The sequence below is a fragment of the Panthera uncia genome, chromosome X (assembly GCF_023721935.1).
Source record: "Panthera uncia isolate 11264 chromosome X, Puncia_PCG_1.0, whole genome shotgun sequence".
In the NCBI taxonomy this organism is placed as follows: domain Eukaryota; kingdom Metazoa; phylum Chordata; class Mammalia; order Carnivora; family Felidae; genus Panthera; species Panthera uncia.
Window position 1 is genome coordinate 41,416,496 of NC_064817.1, and position 17,585 is coordinate 41,434,080.

The 17,585-nt window shown below is 36.9% G+C and overlaps 1 protein-coding gene across 3 annotated transcripts in view; it reads left to right on the plus strand.

Moving 5' to 3' along the window:
• CLCN5 (chloride voltage-gated channel 5) overlaps window positions 1-17,585 on the plus strand; it is a 184,392-nt gene that overhangs the window by 128,631 nt on the left and 38,176 nt on the right. For all 3 annotated transcript variants that reach the window (XM_049643852.1, XM_049643851.1, XM_049643850.1), the window contains one exon: window positions 12,940-13,086. In XM_049643852.1, coding sequence (XP_049499809.1) covers window positions 12,940-13,086 — 147 coding nt within the window. The remainder of the gene's footprint in view (window positions 1-12,939; window positions 13,087-17,585) is intronic.

Sequence of the window (17,585 nt, forward strand, 5' to 3'; positions counted from 1 at the left end):
AGAAGACATCCGGATGGCCAACAGGCACATGAAAAGATGCTCAACGTCGCTCCTCATCAGGGAAATACAAATCAAAACCACACTCAGATATCACCTCACGCCAGTCAGAGTGGCCAAAATGAAGAAATCAGGAGACTATAGATGCTGGAGAGGATGTGGAGAAACGGGAACCCTCTTGCACTGTTGGTGGGAATGCAAATTGTTGCAGCCACTCTGGAAAACAGTGTGTAGGTTCCTCAAAAAATTAAAAATAGACCTACCCTATGACCCAGCAATAACATTGCTAGGAATTTACCCAAGGGATACAGGAGTACTGATTCATAGGGGCACTTGTACCCCGATGTTTATAGCAGCACTCTCAACAATAGCCAAATTATGGAAAGAGTCTAAATGTCCATCAACTGATGAATGGATAAAAAAGTTGTGGTTTATATACACAATGGAGTACTACGTGGCAATGAGAAAGAATGAAATATGGCCCTTTGTAGCCACATGGATGGAACTGGAGAGTGTGATGCTAAGTGAAATAAGCCATACAGAGAAAGACAGATACCATATGTGTTCACTTTATGTGGATCCTGAGAAACTGAACAGAAACCCATGGGGGAGGGGTAGGAAAGAAAAAAAAAGAGGTTAGAGTGGGAGAGAGCCAAATCATAAGAGACTCTTAAAAACTGAGAAGAAACAGAGTTGATGGGGGGTGGGGAGGAGGGGAGGGTGGGTGATGGGTATTGAGGAGGGCACCTTTTGGGATGAGCACTGGGTGTTGTATGGAAACCAATGTGACAAGAAACTTCATATACTGAAAAAAATAAAGTTAGGGTTATACAAAAATAAATGGTAAAAAAATTTTAAAAAGTGTATTACCAAGCAATATTAATTAAAACAGTATGATATTGGCATAAAAACAGATATATATATATATATATATATATATATATATATATATATATATTTAAAATCAGTGGAATAGGAGAGAAAACCCAGAGTTAAGCCTACACATATATTGTCAATTAATTTATACCAAAGGAGTCAAGAATATGTGGTGGGTGAAGGACAGTCTCTTTAATAAATGGTGTTGGGAAAATTGGATAGCTACACACATAAAGAATGAAACTGAGCTACTGTCTTATACCAGAAACAGAAATTAACTCAAAATGTTTAAAGATTTGAATATAAGACCTGAAGCCATAATCATAGAAGAAAACAAAGACAGTAAGCTCCTTCACATAGGTGTTGGTGATGTTTGGTTAAACTGACACCCAAAGCAGGGGCAACAGAAGCAAGAATAAACAAGTGGTCTACATCAAAGTAAAAAGCTTCTGCACAGCAAAGGAAACCATCAACAAGATGGAAAAGCAACTTACTGAGTGGGGGAAAATATTTGCAAATCATATATGTTAATGGACTAATACCCAATGTATATATAAAGAACTTATAAAAGTCAATAATAAAAAAATCCAATTAAAAAATAGGCAGAAGATCTGAACAGAAATTTTTCTAAAGAAGACATACAGATGGTCAACAGGTGCATGAAAAGATGCTCAGCATCATTAATCATTAGGGAATGCAAATCAAAATCACAATCAGATATGACTTCACACCTGTCAGAAGGTTTATTATCAAAAAGACTAAAAATAAGTGTTGGTGAGGATGTGGAGAAAAGGGAACCCATGTGCATTTGTTGGTGGGAATGTATATTGGGGCCATCAGTATGGAAAACAGTATGGATGTTCCTCAAAAAATTAAAAGTAGAGCTACCATATGATCCAGTAGTTCCACTACTGGGTATTTACCCAAAGAAAACAAACACATTGGTTTCAAAAGATATATGTGTCCCTCATGTTTATTACAGCATTATTTAGCTAAGATGTGGAAACAATCCAAGTGTTCATAAATGGATGGATTGACAAAGAATGAAACACACACACATGCACACGCACACACATATGATGGACTATTACTCATCCAACAAAAAGAATGATATCTTGCTATTTGCAATAATATGGATGGACCTTGATGGCATTATGCTAAGTAAAATAAGTCAGAAAAAGATAAATGCCATATGATCTCTCTTATATGTGCAATCCAAAAAGTATAAAAACCCTGAGCTTCTAGATACATGTGGTTTATAGATTGGTCGTTTCCAGAAATGAGGGGGTGGGAGTGGCAGACATGGGTAAAATGTTTGTGTTTTTGTTTTTAGTTTAAATAAATTGAATTTTAAAAAGGATAATGCACAGACTAGTATCCTTGCCTACTTATTCTTTTAGATGAATTTCACTATCAATCTTTTAAGTTGTATGAAAGATGCCATGGGGACTTTAGATTAATATATAGATGTAGTACAATTCAAATTAGTATCTGTTTCATTTTTACTATATTTAGACTTCCCATCCAAGAGCATGGTAAATCTTTTGATTTATATCTTTTTTTTTTCCTACTATTTGACTTTTTAAATTTTTTAAATGTTTATTTTTGGGATAGAGAGAGAGAGAGAGCAGGGGAGGGTCAGAGAGAGAGGGAGACAGGATTTGGAGTGGGCTCTGCACTAACAGCAGGACCCTGATGTGGGGCTTGAACTCAGGAACCATGAGATCATGATCTGAACCAAAGTTCAACATTTAAATGACTGAGCCACCCAGGTGCCCTTATAAATTTTGAAGTAATATTTTATTTTGAGTTCATGTCTCTATCATAAATAATTGTATTTTCTACTTCTATAGTAGTACCTAGCAAAGTAGTTGTTTCTTGTGTATTGACCTTATGATTTCTGAATTCATGCATTATCTTTAGTTATTTTAATTAATATTCTTAGTGTTGTATAGCTATTTTATGCAGTCCAAACATCAGAATTTTGTCTTTCTTCCTTGCCTGTATATATTCTTCACTTTTTTTCATCTTAAAGTATTTCTTGTACTGTATTAAATATAATTGGCAGCAGGAGGCATCGTTGCTTTCCTGTATTAAAGAGAATGCTATTTTGCAGCTTGGTTTTAATTTAGATATTCTATATCATGTCAAGAAAGAAATCCTCTACTTGGAATGTTAAAAAATTTTTAATCCAGAATAATTGTCAATTTAAGAAATCCATTCTTGACATCTGTTAAAATAATTATGGCTTTTAAAGTTTTATCTGTTGATTTGATAAAGTATTTTCATAGTTTCCCTCATGATACCAGTCTTGCAGTCTCAGAAAAAAACTCATTTATAGCAGACAGGTCTTTCAATGTGATGCTACATTCAGTTGGTTAACGTTTATTTAGGAATTTTACTCGTTTATTCCAAAGTGAAAGTGATCTATGAATTTTGAGCATTGTCTTTGTCAGGTGTGACAGATCCTTGTCCTTGAACCGCATGGCACTTCTCTAAGCATCTCATTAATTTCTCTCTTGAAATCTTTTTTATAACAAAATGTTCTCACATTTGAAGAATCTCTGAGATAAAACCAAAGAAAAGCTGATCTACTAAAAGAAGATACCACATTATTTTAATTTTAGTTTCTCTGAATTTTTAAAGCCCCCTTGTTTCTTTTCTTTAATTATCTACTAATGTCTTTTTTCTGTTCATCTGTTTGGATCCAGTTTTAATGGTTTGAAATATCTCTTTATCAAGGCTATTACTCCTTTGGGAAAAAACATATAGAAAATATTGGTTTGTCACTTGCTTTACTGTCACAGCAGCCCACATGGTCTCTTCTGACTGGCTTGTCCTTTTCCTCTGTCTGACCAGTCTCACCCAAATATGGTTTCTCCATTCTGTGTTCTTTCTCTGGTTCAACAGTTCTCAAAGAGTGGCCTGGGGGCTCCTGAGACTTTTGAGGGGTCTGAAAGGTCAAAAATTATTTTCGTATGAAGATATGTTTTGTCTTTTTCACTTTCATTTATTCATGAATAAACAGTGGAGTTTTTTAGAGGCTGTGTGACAGGTGATGTCATCGCTCCTGTTGCTAATGGAAGATGTGAACCAGGATCCAGCTGTCTTCCATTAAGACAGACATTAAAAGATTTTCAAAATGTCTCTCATTAATTTTATTTTGGAAAATGTACAAGTTATTCTTTCCAAAAAATGTTAATATATAATGATTTTAGGATTGTATTTAAATGCATTAAAAAGTATTTATTTTTTTTAACATTCCTGGTTTTAATTTTTAATACAGGCAATACCTATGGATAGAACCCATATAAATAAAAGCTCTTTAAGCTCCTCAATAATTCTGAGGACTAAAGGGATCCTGAGACCAAAATGTTTGAGAACTGGTGCTGTGGTACTGCCTGCTTTGTATCCTGTCTTTTCTCATAACCCGTACTTATCTGCGAGGAGGACTCCCAGATGAAGACTATGTTGTGAGACGCAGCACTATTATTTCCTCCTGGGATTTTTTTTTTCCCCACAATTTTGACAGACAAGGTGCCTTGGCTTAAGGATTGGCCCAATCCTCTGAAATGCACCTGCTAGCATCTTCGAGGTTTGCAAATCACTTCTGCTTCTTAAAATAAAGTAACTAAAACTGGAATTGGACTATAAACTAGATTATTTACTGAGTTCTCTCTTTGTGTCAGGCACTTGGGAGCAAAGATTTAAGTTACCCTGTCCTCAGGTAGCTCAAAGTATAATGGGTAGCCAAAAGCTGATTTTATATGTGTGCCAGTTCTTATCACCTTTAGTGTTATACTTAGGATTGTCTTAATATTTTTTAAAAATTTTTAACATTTATTTCTGAGATAGAGAAAGAGAGAGACAGAGACAGAAACAGAGACAGAGAGACAGAATCTGAAGCAGGCTCCAGGCTCTGAGCTGTCAGCACAGAGCCCAATGCGAGGCTCCAACTCAAGAACTGTGACATCATGACCTGAGCCGAAGTCAGATGCTTAACTGACTGAGCCACCCAGGTGCCCCTAGGATTGTGTTAATGTTTTATTTTTAATAACATGATAATACTTGTAGCTTGGTAGATTCTATAATGCCTCTCTTAAGTTTTTCTTCCTCTTGCATTTTTTCTTTTCCACTTTGGCAGCATCTGGCATATATTACACAACATGCCATGTGCAGGTCAACAGATATTTTTGTGGAGTAAAAATAAGAAATAAGAAAGTTTATTGCTTCTTTGTGCTTGTTAGCTTTGGAATGTGTGATATACTTTTATATATTCATTGAAGGGCCATATGTATCAGCCCACCCATTGGTTTACACATTTGTTTTTTCCAAGTGGGCTAGTTGAGATGGAAATATTAATTTATATAAACCAACATATGTCACTGTCACTAGTAAAACAAGATGTCAGTATGGTATACCGTAAACTAGTACCATCCCCTGCCACACACACCTGGCTCTTTCAGTACAGCCTTCAGAAATATGTACCCCTCCTCCTTCCCAAATCACCTACATTTAAACAGGAAGTAGCGAACTACCTTCCTAGCCCTTTACCCCTCTGTCTTCCAGCCCACTGCTGCTGTATGTACCTCTTAAAATCATGTTTTTATCATGTTGCTCCTCAAAAACGATAGTGACCCCATTGACTTACCAGGTCCTTCATGATGTATCTCCATCCATTTGCTCACAAACAGCTACCCTGTCTTCTAGGCAAGCACAAATGCCAGCCTCATTCTCATCTCAGGCCTTTGATCATTTTTTTTTTCCTGGGCCTGGAATACCCTCTCTCCTCCATGAAGCCTTCTCTGGCTTACAGTCTCCTCTCCCTTTTCTGAATGCCAATTGTACTTTCATTCTAGCAGTTTAGCACTTAGCTATGGTGCAAATTGCATTATGTGAAAGTTTTCTCCCCAACTATATCATAAATTCCTTGAGAGTATTGAAAAGGTAACTAATGTTTTTTTTTTGTATCCCCAGTTCCCTACCATCACAGTGCAAGGCATAGATTTATTGAGGGCCAGCCATATAAATATGTTGGTTGGCCATTAACTCTTCCTCCCTAACTGGAATCCTCCTTAGTAAGGATTTATTGAACACCTACTCTGGAACAACACCAGAGTTGCTGGGACAACAGAAATGAGAAGGGCTTGGTGTAGTCACAAGACTTAAGTGGTAGAGATTATGTAATTAACATAGATACCTCAACAAAGGAGGTGTTGAGGGAAAAGCCTATTTGAGCTGGTCCTAGATGGATTGAATGTTATTTAATCAGGCTGAAAAGACATGCGGGACTGGATGGGATTCCAGATAGAGTACCTGGCTTAAGCAAAGGCATGGGGGTGTAAAAGTACATGGCTTATATGGAGTATAATAAATTTGTGGCAGAGGATACATCTATCTGGGTAGATGGGATCTAAATTTGATAGGGCTCAGAATGCCTTGCAGAGAAATTTAAACTTGACCCTATAGGCACATGTACCCCAATGTTTATAGCAGCGCTTTCAACAATAGCCAAATTATGGAAAGAGCCTAAATGCCCATCAACTGATGAATGGATAAACACAATGGACGTGTTTATATACACAATGGAATACCACTTGGCAATGAGAAAGAATGAAATCCTGCTATTTGCAGCAACGTGGATGGAACTAGAAGGTATTATGCTGAGTGAAATAAGTCAGTCAGAGAAGGGCAGATACCATATGTTTTCACTCATGTGGATCTTGAGAAACTTAACCAAAGACCATGGGTAAAGGGAAGGGGAAAAAATAGTTACAAACAGAGAGGGAGGGAGGCAAACCACAAGACTCTTAAATACAGATAACAAACTGAGGGTGGGTGGGGGGTGGGGGAGAGGGAAAATGGGTAATGGGCATTGAGGAGGGCACTTGTTGGGATGAGCACTGGGTGTTGTATGGAAACCAATTTTTTTTTTTATATTTAGTCATACCTAGTTAGGTATATATATTTTTTTCAATATATGAAATTTATTGTCAAATTGGTTTCCATACAACACCCAGTGCTCATCCCAAAAGGTGCCCTCCTCAATACCCATCAGCCACCCTCCCCTCCTTCCCACCCCCCCATCAACCCTCAGTTTGTTCTCAGTTTTTAAGAGTCTCTTATGCCTTGGCAACTTAACAGAAACCCATGGGGGAGGGGAAGGAAAAAAAAAGGAAAAAAAGAAAAAGAAAAGGGGGTTAGAGTGGGAGAGAGCCAAAGCATAAGAGACTCTTATGTAAACCAATTTGACAATAAATTATATTAAAAAATAAACTTGACTCTATAGGCATTGGGGAACCAGCTTTATGATTTTAAGCAAGAAAGTGGCAGAAGGCACTAAAAGTGCCTTTAAGCTGAAAGTGTGAAGCTGTTTAACACAAATATCAACCAAACATTTCTCCTTAATTGCCCTCCTCCCCAACCCTCCATTATATGACAAGCCCTATATGCAATCTACTAGTTGGGATAATATATAAAATCCCCTTACTTTGTTCCTGCCCTACCCTAAATTCTGGCTGATCTCAGGTTTGTGGCCATCTGGAGGTTTGATTTATTCCAGACGTGCCATTTTCTGGACTGACATGTCATAGTGAAGTCACAAACTTGTGGAAAGACCACTGGGCTTGGAGTTTAACTGCATGTGGGTTTGAATCTCAACTGTAAGGAATTTATTTCCTCATTATTCTGCTGCTTTAACTTTTTTTCTCTTGAACTTTTTTTAAAGTCTATTTTATTTGAGAGAGGGAGAGAGGAAGGGAGAGAGAGCGAGAGAGAGAGAGAGCAAGAGAGAATCCCAAGCAGGCTCCACACTGTCAGCCCAGAGCCCAACAGGGGGCTTGAACCCACAAACCATGAGATCATGACCTGAGCTGAAATCAAGAGTTGGATGCTTAAACAAGTGAGCCACCTAGGCGCCCCTCTCTTGAAGTTTTTTTTTTTTTAATGCTTACTCATTTTTTGAGATAGTAAGAGTGTGAGTGGGGGAGAGGCAGAGAGAAAGGGAGAGACACAGAATTGGAAGCAGGCTCCAGGCTCTGAACTGTCAGCACAGAGCCAGACGCGGGGTTGGAACCCACGAACTGTGAGATCATGACCTGAGCTGAAGTTGGACACTTGACCAAATGAGCCACCCAGGCGCCCCTTGAAGTTTTTTATATCTGCAAAATTAAACCAATGGCTCTACCAGAATGGATTATCCATAGGCAAGTATAACTTTTGAGTTTTAGTAACTGTGCTTATTTCCTTTGTTGAACTCCTATTTTTAGCATCTGTTTTGCTTGACTTACTTGCTACTTCTAATTTTCTTTTGTTGACCCTTTATTCCTATGTACTTATTAAGGAAGCACTTTATAACCCAAACAGTGAAGCAGATAGCTGCTCCAGGAAATGTTTAGAATGAGGCAGCTCAATTTAGCTGGATTCTTCTGTGTCAGTGGGTTACAGGAAGGAGTTTGTAAGGTCCCTATGGGGAAACTGAAAAGTTTTCCAGCTTCTCCTTTGTGAGTCTTCATCCTGTAGTGTCATCATTTTGTTTTAATGAATTCCCAGAACAATAGGTACACCCATCTGAAAATATGACTACAGGACATATTCCAAATCCAGACATAAATTATTTTTGGACTCCCTATACTTTTTCTTCCTATGATTTTTGTGGCTAATGTAGAGTTGCTGGCACTATGTATTTTACCTCATTTCCTGAATGAAACATGTAAGCAGTGGAGAGAGAGGGAAAGGATTCTGCATCATTTTGTAACTTTTTTTGATTTTTTTCAGTGCTAGTCACTGTACGGACTTCATGGGAATTTAATAAATTTAAACAGAAAGAAAACCTCTTGAGTTGTGTTACCATATTGGCCTGAGTTCTTCTCATAAGCTAAAATGATGCTTGTTTTTAGCTAAGATTTCTAGAAATTGGAATACCTACTCTTGAGATAAAGTGCTTTTGGTGGGTTTGTTGAATGTAGTAAATCCAGAGCTAGACAAATATTAACTACAAATATGGACTCTGATGCCAACCTGCATTTAAGAAGGAAAGTTGAGGTGAAGGGTGAGGGCAGGGAACATGTCTTGTGTGGATTTTGTGATTTGCATTTAAGTTGATGTTGTTTCGGCTGTATTTTTAATTTTCATCCTGTTGAGTTTGAAGTAGCAACAGAAGTGTCAGGGTAGAGTTCTTGGGAATTCAGGACCAGAGCTTGAGGTAGAGATAAGAGCTAGAGATAGTAGGCTTTTTTAAAGAATCAAATAAAATAAATCAGATTAAGGTGGAGAAGGATCTGTGATCTCAGCCAGATACAGAGAAAAGTAGAAGGGCTCTTTTTCTTCTTAAATAAAAAGTAAAACACTTATTCCTGGATGACACGAGGGAAGACCGAAGTTCAGGATTTCCTCTGTGTTGTCAGTAGTAGGAAAAAAACTGCTAAGGATCCTGTGGTGGGTCAGTTTCCCTAGAAGCAGAAACTGAGACAAGGCATTCTGTGTAAGCATGTTGTGGGAATGCTCAAAGAAGGGGAATGAAGGAAACAGGTAGAGCAGGGGAAGGGGAAAGAGTCCAGTGAGGATGAAGGATTGGCGAGCAGCAGTGAAGGAGCTCAGCTAAGGCCATAGAACATGGATTCTTAGTACCCTAGTACCTATTTGATCCACATAACAAAGTTAGAATTTGTGTAGCTAAGGAAATGGTTTCATGATCAGTCATTTTGTACATTATTAGTACCTTTGCATAAATGACCCTACCTTCTCTACTTGACCATTTGTCACCACACAAGCATGGTAATGTTTCTGGGGAACTTACTGTTCCTGTATGTACAGACTTCAAGCTGTTTGGGCATATTAAGGGAGGAGACTGGGAATGCATTTGTTTTCTTTATATTTGTCCTTATCCATAAATGATGGAAAGTTTCCCTTGGGATATCTGTTCTCTTGGTTTCAACCAACACCTTGATGTTGATAACTCTCAAATCTTTGTCTCTCAATCTTCATCTCATCTGACCCATCTCGCATCATATTTGTGTCTGTCCCATGATGATTTGTACACAATAGGTGGTTCATAAATGTCACTCACACTTCAGTCAAGCTGGTCTCTATTACACATGAGGTATTAGGAAGTTGAACACATGATTTAGAGCTTAACTTTTTAAAAAATATTAACTGGGAAAATAGCCTCTCTGAGTTTGTTTCCTCGGGTGCACTAGGAGTGATAATGCCACAGCATAGGAACATTGGAAAAGTTAAGTGAAAGAACTCAGTTTAAGCACATAGCCCAGTGCCTAAAAATTGATAAGTACCTGGTAAATGTTGGTTCTTTATCCTTTTCGCTCAATGTTTAAAATATTTAATTTATCTGTTCCAATTTTCCAGCCCTATTGCTTAATTTATCCCATCTGATTTTAACACATTCATTACACATAATTCAGATAACCTAAAGTAAGAAGTTTCTTAAGAGAATTGGAATACCTCAAAAGGAATATTGTTTGCCAAATCCAAAAGAACTATGCTGACTATGATTTTGGATCAAGATCTCATCAAAAAAATGGGAGGAGGGGGCAGGGCTAGGTGAAGTAAAGTTGACTCTAATGTTTTTTAAAATCAACATACTAAAATTTTTTGAGTAAAATTTATAATCTGAAGATTCACATTTGGGGTGTAGGAAATGTTTAATCTTTAATATTAAATTCTTCAGCAGAGAACAACATTAAATGGCATAACATGCCTCTTCGTTTCTGAGCATCTGCATTGTGTTATGAGCTCTGGGAGAATCAGAGCCATAAGATAATGTTTCTCTACTAAATGGACAGAACATTTCTCAGTAGTGATGTCTAGTTTTTATTTCCATTGATTACTTGTGAACTCCCATGAGTTTTGTACACCTATCCTCATTTGGTTTGCTCTTTTGCATGGTTCTCAAAAAACTGCTATCAACTACATGGTAAGGGTGGAGGAACATTACATCTGAAGGGTAATTGAATACACTAAGTGGTTTGCATGTCTATATTGCCCAAGTAAGAACATGAAAGAAAACATAAGAATAAGTGGTAACCCTGATTAGACATTTTTCCAAAGACCTACAGATGGCCAACAGACATATGAAAAGATGCCCAACATCACTGATCATCAGGGAAATGCAAATCAAAACCACAATGAGATATTACATCACATCACTCAGAATGTCTAGTATCAAAAAGACAAGAAATAATAAGTGTGGAGAGGATGTGGAGAAAAGGGAACTCTAGTGCACTGTTGGTGGGAATGTAAATTGGTGCAGTCACTGTGGAAAACGGTATGGGGGTTCCTTAATTAAAAATAGGAATAACATATAATCCAGTAATTCCACTATTGGGTATTTACTTAAGGAAAATGAAAACACTAATTTGAAAAAGATATATGTACCCCTATGTTTATTGCAGTATTTTTTACAATAGCTAAGATATGGAAGCAACCCAAGTGTCCATTGACAGATGAATGGATAAAGAAGATGTATATATACATAATGGAATATTATTCAGCTATAACAAATAATGAGCTCTTGCCATTTCAACAACATGGATGGACCTAGAGGATATTCTGCTAAGTGAAATAAGACAGAGAAAGACAAATACCATATTATTTGTCTTATGTGTGGAATCTAAAAAACAAAAACAGACTCAAATCCAAAAAACAGATGGTTACCAGAGGGGACAAGGGTTGGGCAAGATAGGTGAAGGGGATTAGGAGGTACAAACTTCCAGTTATACAGTAAATAAGTCACAGAGATAGAAAGTACGGCATAGGTAATAGCGTCAATAATATTGTAATAATGTTGTATGGTGATAGTGACTACACTCATTTGGTGAGCACTGAGTGATGTATAGAATTGTTGAATCACTGTGTTGTACACCTGAAACTAATATAACATTGTATGTCAACTATATTCAACAATAAAAAAAATAGAATAAGAAGTAACTCAATGGGAATGCAAGCTGGTGCAGCCACTCTGGAAAACAGTATGGAGGCTCCTCAAAAAACTAAAAATAGAACTACCCTACGACCCAGCAATTTCACTACTAGGCAATTATCCATGGGATACAGGGGTGCTGTTTCGAAGGGACACATGCTCCCCCATGTTAATAGCAGCACTATCAACAATAGCCAAAGTATGGAAAGAGCCCAAATGTCCATTGATGGATGAACGGATAAAGAAGATGTGGTATATATATACAATGGAGTATTACTTGGCAATCAAAAAGAATGAAATCTTGCCATTTGCAATTACTTGGATGGAACTGGAGGGTATTACGCTAAGCGAAATTAGTCCATCAGAGAAAGACAAATATAAGACTTCACTCATATGAGGACTTTAAGAGAAAAACAGATGAACGTAAGGGAACGGAAACAATATAAAAACAGGGAGGGGGACAAAACATAAGATACTCGTAAATATGGAGAACAAACAGGGTTACTGGAGGGGTTGAGGGATGGGCTAAATGGGTAAGGGGCACTAAGGAATCTACTCCTGAAATCATTGTTGCACTATATGCTAACTAATTTGGATGTAAATTTTTTTTAAAAAATTAAAAGAAATAAAAAGAAGTAACACAAAAGGTGGAAACTAACTAAATGTCCATCAACTGAATAATGGATAAACAAAAATGGTGTATCCATACGATGGTATTATTCAGTCTGAAAATGAAGTAAAGTACTGATACATGCCAGAACATGGATGAGCCTTCAAAACATTATAAGTGAAAGAAGCCAGACACAAAAAGCCACAATTTATATATGATTATATGAAATACCTGGAATTGGCAGATCATTGAGACAGAAAGAGGCAATTGTAAGGGGTTGGGGGTTAGGAGGGAGTTATGTTTACTGGGTACAGAGTTTCTGTTTGTGATGATGAAAAATTTCTGGAAATAGAGTGATAATTGCAAAACATTGTAAATGAACTTAATGCTACTGAATTGTCTAGTTTCGAATGGTTGAAATGATAAATTTTATGTGTAGTTGCCACAATGAAAAAAAAAGATAAGCGGTAAGGGGCTTGAAGGTCATTGTAATGAGCCTCTTGTTTTTCTTTCTGCACAGGGGCCATGGATAACAGAGGCTTTCAGCAGGGGAGTTTCAATAGCTTCCGGAGCAGCTCCAGTGATGAAGACTTGATGGACATACCAGGGACAGCTATGGATTTTTCCATGAGAGATGATGTTCCTCCCTTAGATGGGGAAATAGAAGGTATCATTACTGTTGATGACAGTTTTTCTTTTTAAAAATTATTTTTAATGTACATACAGTAAAATTTATTTTCTGGTACAATCTTAAGAGTTTTCAGGATCCACATAAGAGTGAAAACATATGGTATCTGTCTTTCTCTGTATGGCTTATTTCACTTAGCATCACACTCTCCTGTTCCATCCATGTTGCTACAAAGGGCCATATTTCGTTCTTTCTCATTGCCATGAGAAACTTAACAGAAACCCATGGAGGAGGGGAAGAAAAAAAAAAAAAAGAGGTTAGAGTGGGAGAGAGCCAAAGCATAAGAGACTCTTAAAAACTGAGAACAAACTGAGGGTTGATGGGGGGGTGGGAGGGAGGGGAGGGTGGGTGATGGGTATTGAGGAGGGCACCTTTTGGGATGAGCACTGGGTGTTGTATGGAAACCAATTTGACAATAAATTTCATATATTGAAAAAAAAATAAAAACTTCAGAAAATAAAAAAAAATAAATGAATGAGAGAAAGAAAATAATAAAAGTGATTCTAGAAAATATCATTGATAATATTCTTTAAGAATGAAGCAAATAAATACAATTTCAGATTAAAAAAAAGAGTTTTAACACATGCATAGATTTTTGTAACCACTACCACTGACAGGATACAGAACAGTTCAGCACCCTCAAAGAATTCCCTCCTGCCCCTTTGCAGCCAGATTTCTTCTACCCCCAACCCCTGGTAACCACTGATCTTTCTCTGTGCCTGTATTTTTTTTTTTTTCTTTTCTAGAATGTCATGCATGGAGTCACATAGTATGTCACCTTTGAGACTGACTTCGCTACTCAGCTTAAGGCCTTGGAGATTAATTCAAGTTGTTCATTCCTTTTTTTCTTGCTCAGTAGTGTAGCCTGAAGTGGGATCACTGGGTTATGTGGTAAATGTATGTTGAACTTTATAAGAAACTGCCAAACCATTTTCCAGAGTAGCTGTAACCATTTTATATCTGAACTAGCTATGTAATGAGAGTTCCACTTGTTCCCCATCTTCAACAGCTCTTGGTATTTCCAGTAATTTTTATTTTAGCCATTCTAATAGGTGTTATCCCATCATGGTTTTAATTTCCCTAATGACTTCTGATATGGAACATCCGTTCATGCGCTTATTTGCTAACCTCATATCCTGTTTGATGAAGTGTCTGTTCAAATCTGTTCCCTCTTTGGGACACCTGGGTGGCTCAGTTGGATGACCCACCGACTTCAGCTCAGGTCATGATCTCACAGTTCATACGTTCGAGCCCCACGTTGGGTTCTGTGCTGGCAGCTCAGAGCCTGGAGCGTGCTTCCGATCTTGTGTCTTCCTCTCTCTCTGCCCCTCCCCCTGCTTGCAGTCTGCTCTCTCTTTGTCCCAAAAATAAATAAACATTAAAAAAATTTTTTTTTAAAAATCTGTTCTCTCTTTCATAATTGGGTTTTTATTATCGGGCATGCATTCATATAATAATAATTCCCTTCATCTGTTATTTGGGTAGCCAGTACCATCATTCTTTTTGATAACTGCATATAATTTCATGATATAGCTGCCAGAGTTTACTTAACCAAGTTTCTATTGATGCACATTTCAGTTGTTTTCAATCTTTTGCTATTACAAACAATACTGCAGTGTGTGTGTGTTTATTCTTTAAGTATATTAGAGCATTTCTGTAGCATGAGTGTGTGAGTGCTATTTGACCACAGCCTTGCTGGTGCTGAATAGTCAAATTCTTTTTTCACCTTTACAATAGGATAGGCAAAATACATAAAGAAAGAAATATTCATTATTGTTTTAATTTTTACTTTTTTAAATTAGTGAAGTTGAACATATTTTCATATGTTTACTAACCCCTTAAATTTCTTTTTCTGGAAGTTTCCTGTTTATATGATGTTCCTATTTTTCTGATAGGCTGATTATCTTTTCTTAAGTTTTTCTAGGAGCCCTTCATATATTATTATTATGTTTCATCTAATGTAGGTTGAGTGTATCTTTTTTCATTTCTGGTTTTGTTTAAAATTTTTTTTAAATCTACAAATATTAAAATTTTTACATAGCCAGATATATCACCCTTTTCTTTTGTGACTTCTGAGTTTCTTGTTGTATTTAGAAAGGACTTTAATTAATAAATATAATATAATAAATCTATATAATTCCTTAAAACTACTGTCTTATTCTTTAACTGATTGGGATTGCCATTCTCAGCGTAAAGTCAGAGGACAAGAAATTACTGTCAGAATTTATTATTTAGCAAATTTGTATAAGAGGCATATGACATTACAGAAACTTTGCTAGGTTCTGGGAATTAGCAAAGATTTAAGGCACCATCCCTGCCTTCATAAAGTTGATTCTAGCTGACTAAGCAAACATTAAGTACTTATGATAATACCTACCTCTTAGAGTTCTTTTCAGGATTAAATGAAATAGTAACATAAAGTGCTTATAATAGTACCTGGCATGGAGCTAATGCTCAATAAAATGTTATCTGTCATTATTATTATTGTTATTTTATTTCTAAGCCTATATTGTAAGTGTTATAACTCTTATAAGAACTTAGCAGAAGCATCCTGTATGTTTGTGTGTGTCTAGGATTGGAAAAGTTTTCACAGAAAAGGTGTGTTTGAGAAGGGCCTTGAAATATAAGTTATTTGGTAGGAAGAAGAGCATTCCAGACAGGAAGCAAGCTTTTATAGAGATATCAGCAGGCACATGATATAGAAGTATAAATAAGCAAAATATAAGCCCAAATAAATAAAGTGGGGCCTTGAATGTCATGCTAGGAAGTTTGAATTAACCTTATTGTCACTGTGAGGACAAACTCCTCCACCCATTCATTCAACAAATACTTTTTGAATACCTGCTATGAAGCAGGCACTTTTATAGGCAGTGGAGATACAGTGGTGGGATTAACATAGATAAGATCCACATTGATCTGAAATTTAGACCTAGTCAGGTAAATGAGTAAGGGAATAGACTACTTAGTTAAGTATCCATTATAATTAGTATGAGGATGGAAAGAAAGTGAAGGACAATAGATGGTAACTGAGGAATACTACTTTAGAAAGGTTAAGAAGTTAGAAAGGTCAGGGAAGGCCTTTCCAAGGAGGTGACCAATTTGGTAAGAACACACCAGTAAGAAATTGTCTAGTAAAGGTGCCTCAAGACAGTAACAGTAGAAGAGAGCCCCTGAATTTATTTTATTTTATTAAAAAAATTTTTTTAACATTTATTTTTTGAGAGACAGAGTGTGAGCGAGGGAGAGCTAGAGAGAGAGGAAGTCACAGATTCCGAAACAGGCCAGGCACTAAGTCCCATGTGGGGCTTGAACTCACAAACCATGAGATCATGACCTGAACCGAAGTCTGTCACTCAACCGACTGAGCGACCCAGGCGCCCCATAGACAGCCCTGAATTTAAATTTCATAAAAGAAAGGTACTCATGGTTTGATATTTTATGGTTTTTCATATTTGCCTACTTCTGTGAAAGGGACTTGTATTTGTATATCACTTCCACTTATGTGTAGTTAAAACCCTTGTGAGTCAGTTATGACAACTACTAGCCCAAGTGAAGTGGTCAGTCCATAAACTGAAGCTGGCCACCTCTTTTTGGGGGGGAGTAGGGGAAGATAAGTATTTTTCTCAATTCTCATTTTATTATTATTATTTTTTAATATAATTTATTGTCAAATTGGAAGCTGGCCACTTCTAATAAGTCTTCTGGCTAATCCAGATTATTTCTTCTGATTGAAAATAATACCATATAGCATCCATATCACCAAAGTGCTTTTTGTGTTCACATTGCTCTCAATAAATGATGGAGGCAAGTGAGTGTCTATTATTCCTATTTAATAGACATGAAAGCTGAGGCAGGCAAGATTTTGACATTGATTGTGACTATAGAATGTGTTTTCACCACTTTTCATTTGCCTGTACAGGAGAATTACTTCTTGTGATTTACAAGGTCTGACCATAAAGCGACAAAGGTGTTTTCTATGAGCCACACACAAAAATCAGTCCATTTACTGTCCTCTGTAGTGATATAATTTTCTTGCTTAGCTTTTTAATTGTTCTTATTTTATTTAATGTTTTCACATGGGGTTTCCTAACATACACAACAACAACAACAGAAAAAGAGGTCATAAAGTCCTTGATGTCAGTGGTGAGATTGTGCATAAAATACTAACATTTTGTACCAGGCACAATAGCACGTACTAAAAAGATTAGTTAAAAGGAGCTTGAAAGGCAGTAGAAGTGGTTCTTGTTTTCCAGATGGCTAGAGGGATTGATTTATGAGGAATGAGTAAATAAATTATGCATGACGTGGTTAAATGCATCTGAGGTAGTGTTATAGCAGTCTGTAAATGAGAAGAAACATAAACATGGAGGTCTCAAAGAAGGGGAGAGGGAGGAAAAGAGGAAAAGGGTTTAAGTAATAAGAAAAACTCCACCTGTTTCCGATTCTGTGTCTCCCTCTCTCTCTGCCCCTCCCCCGTT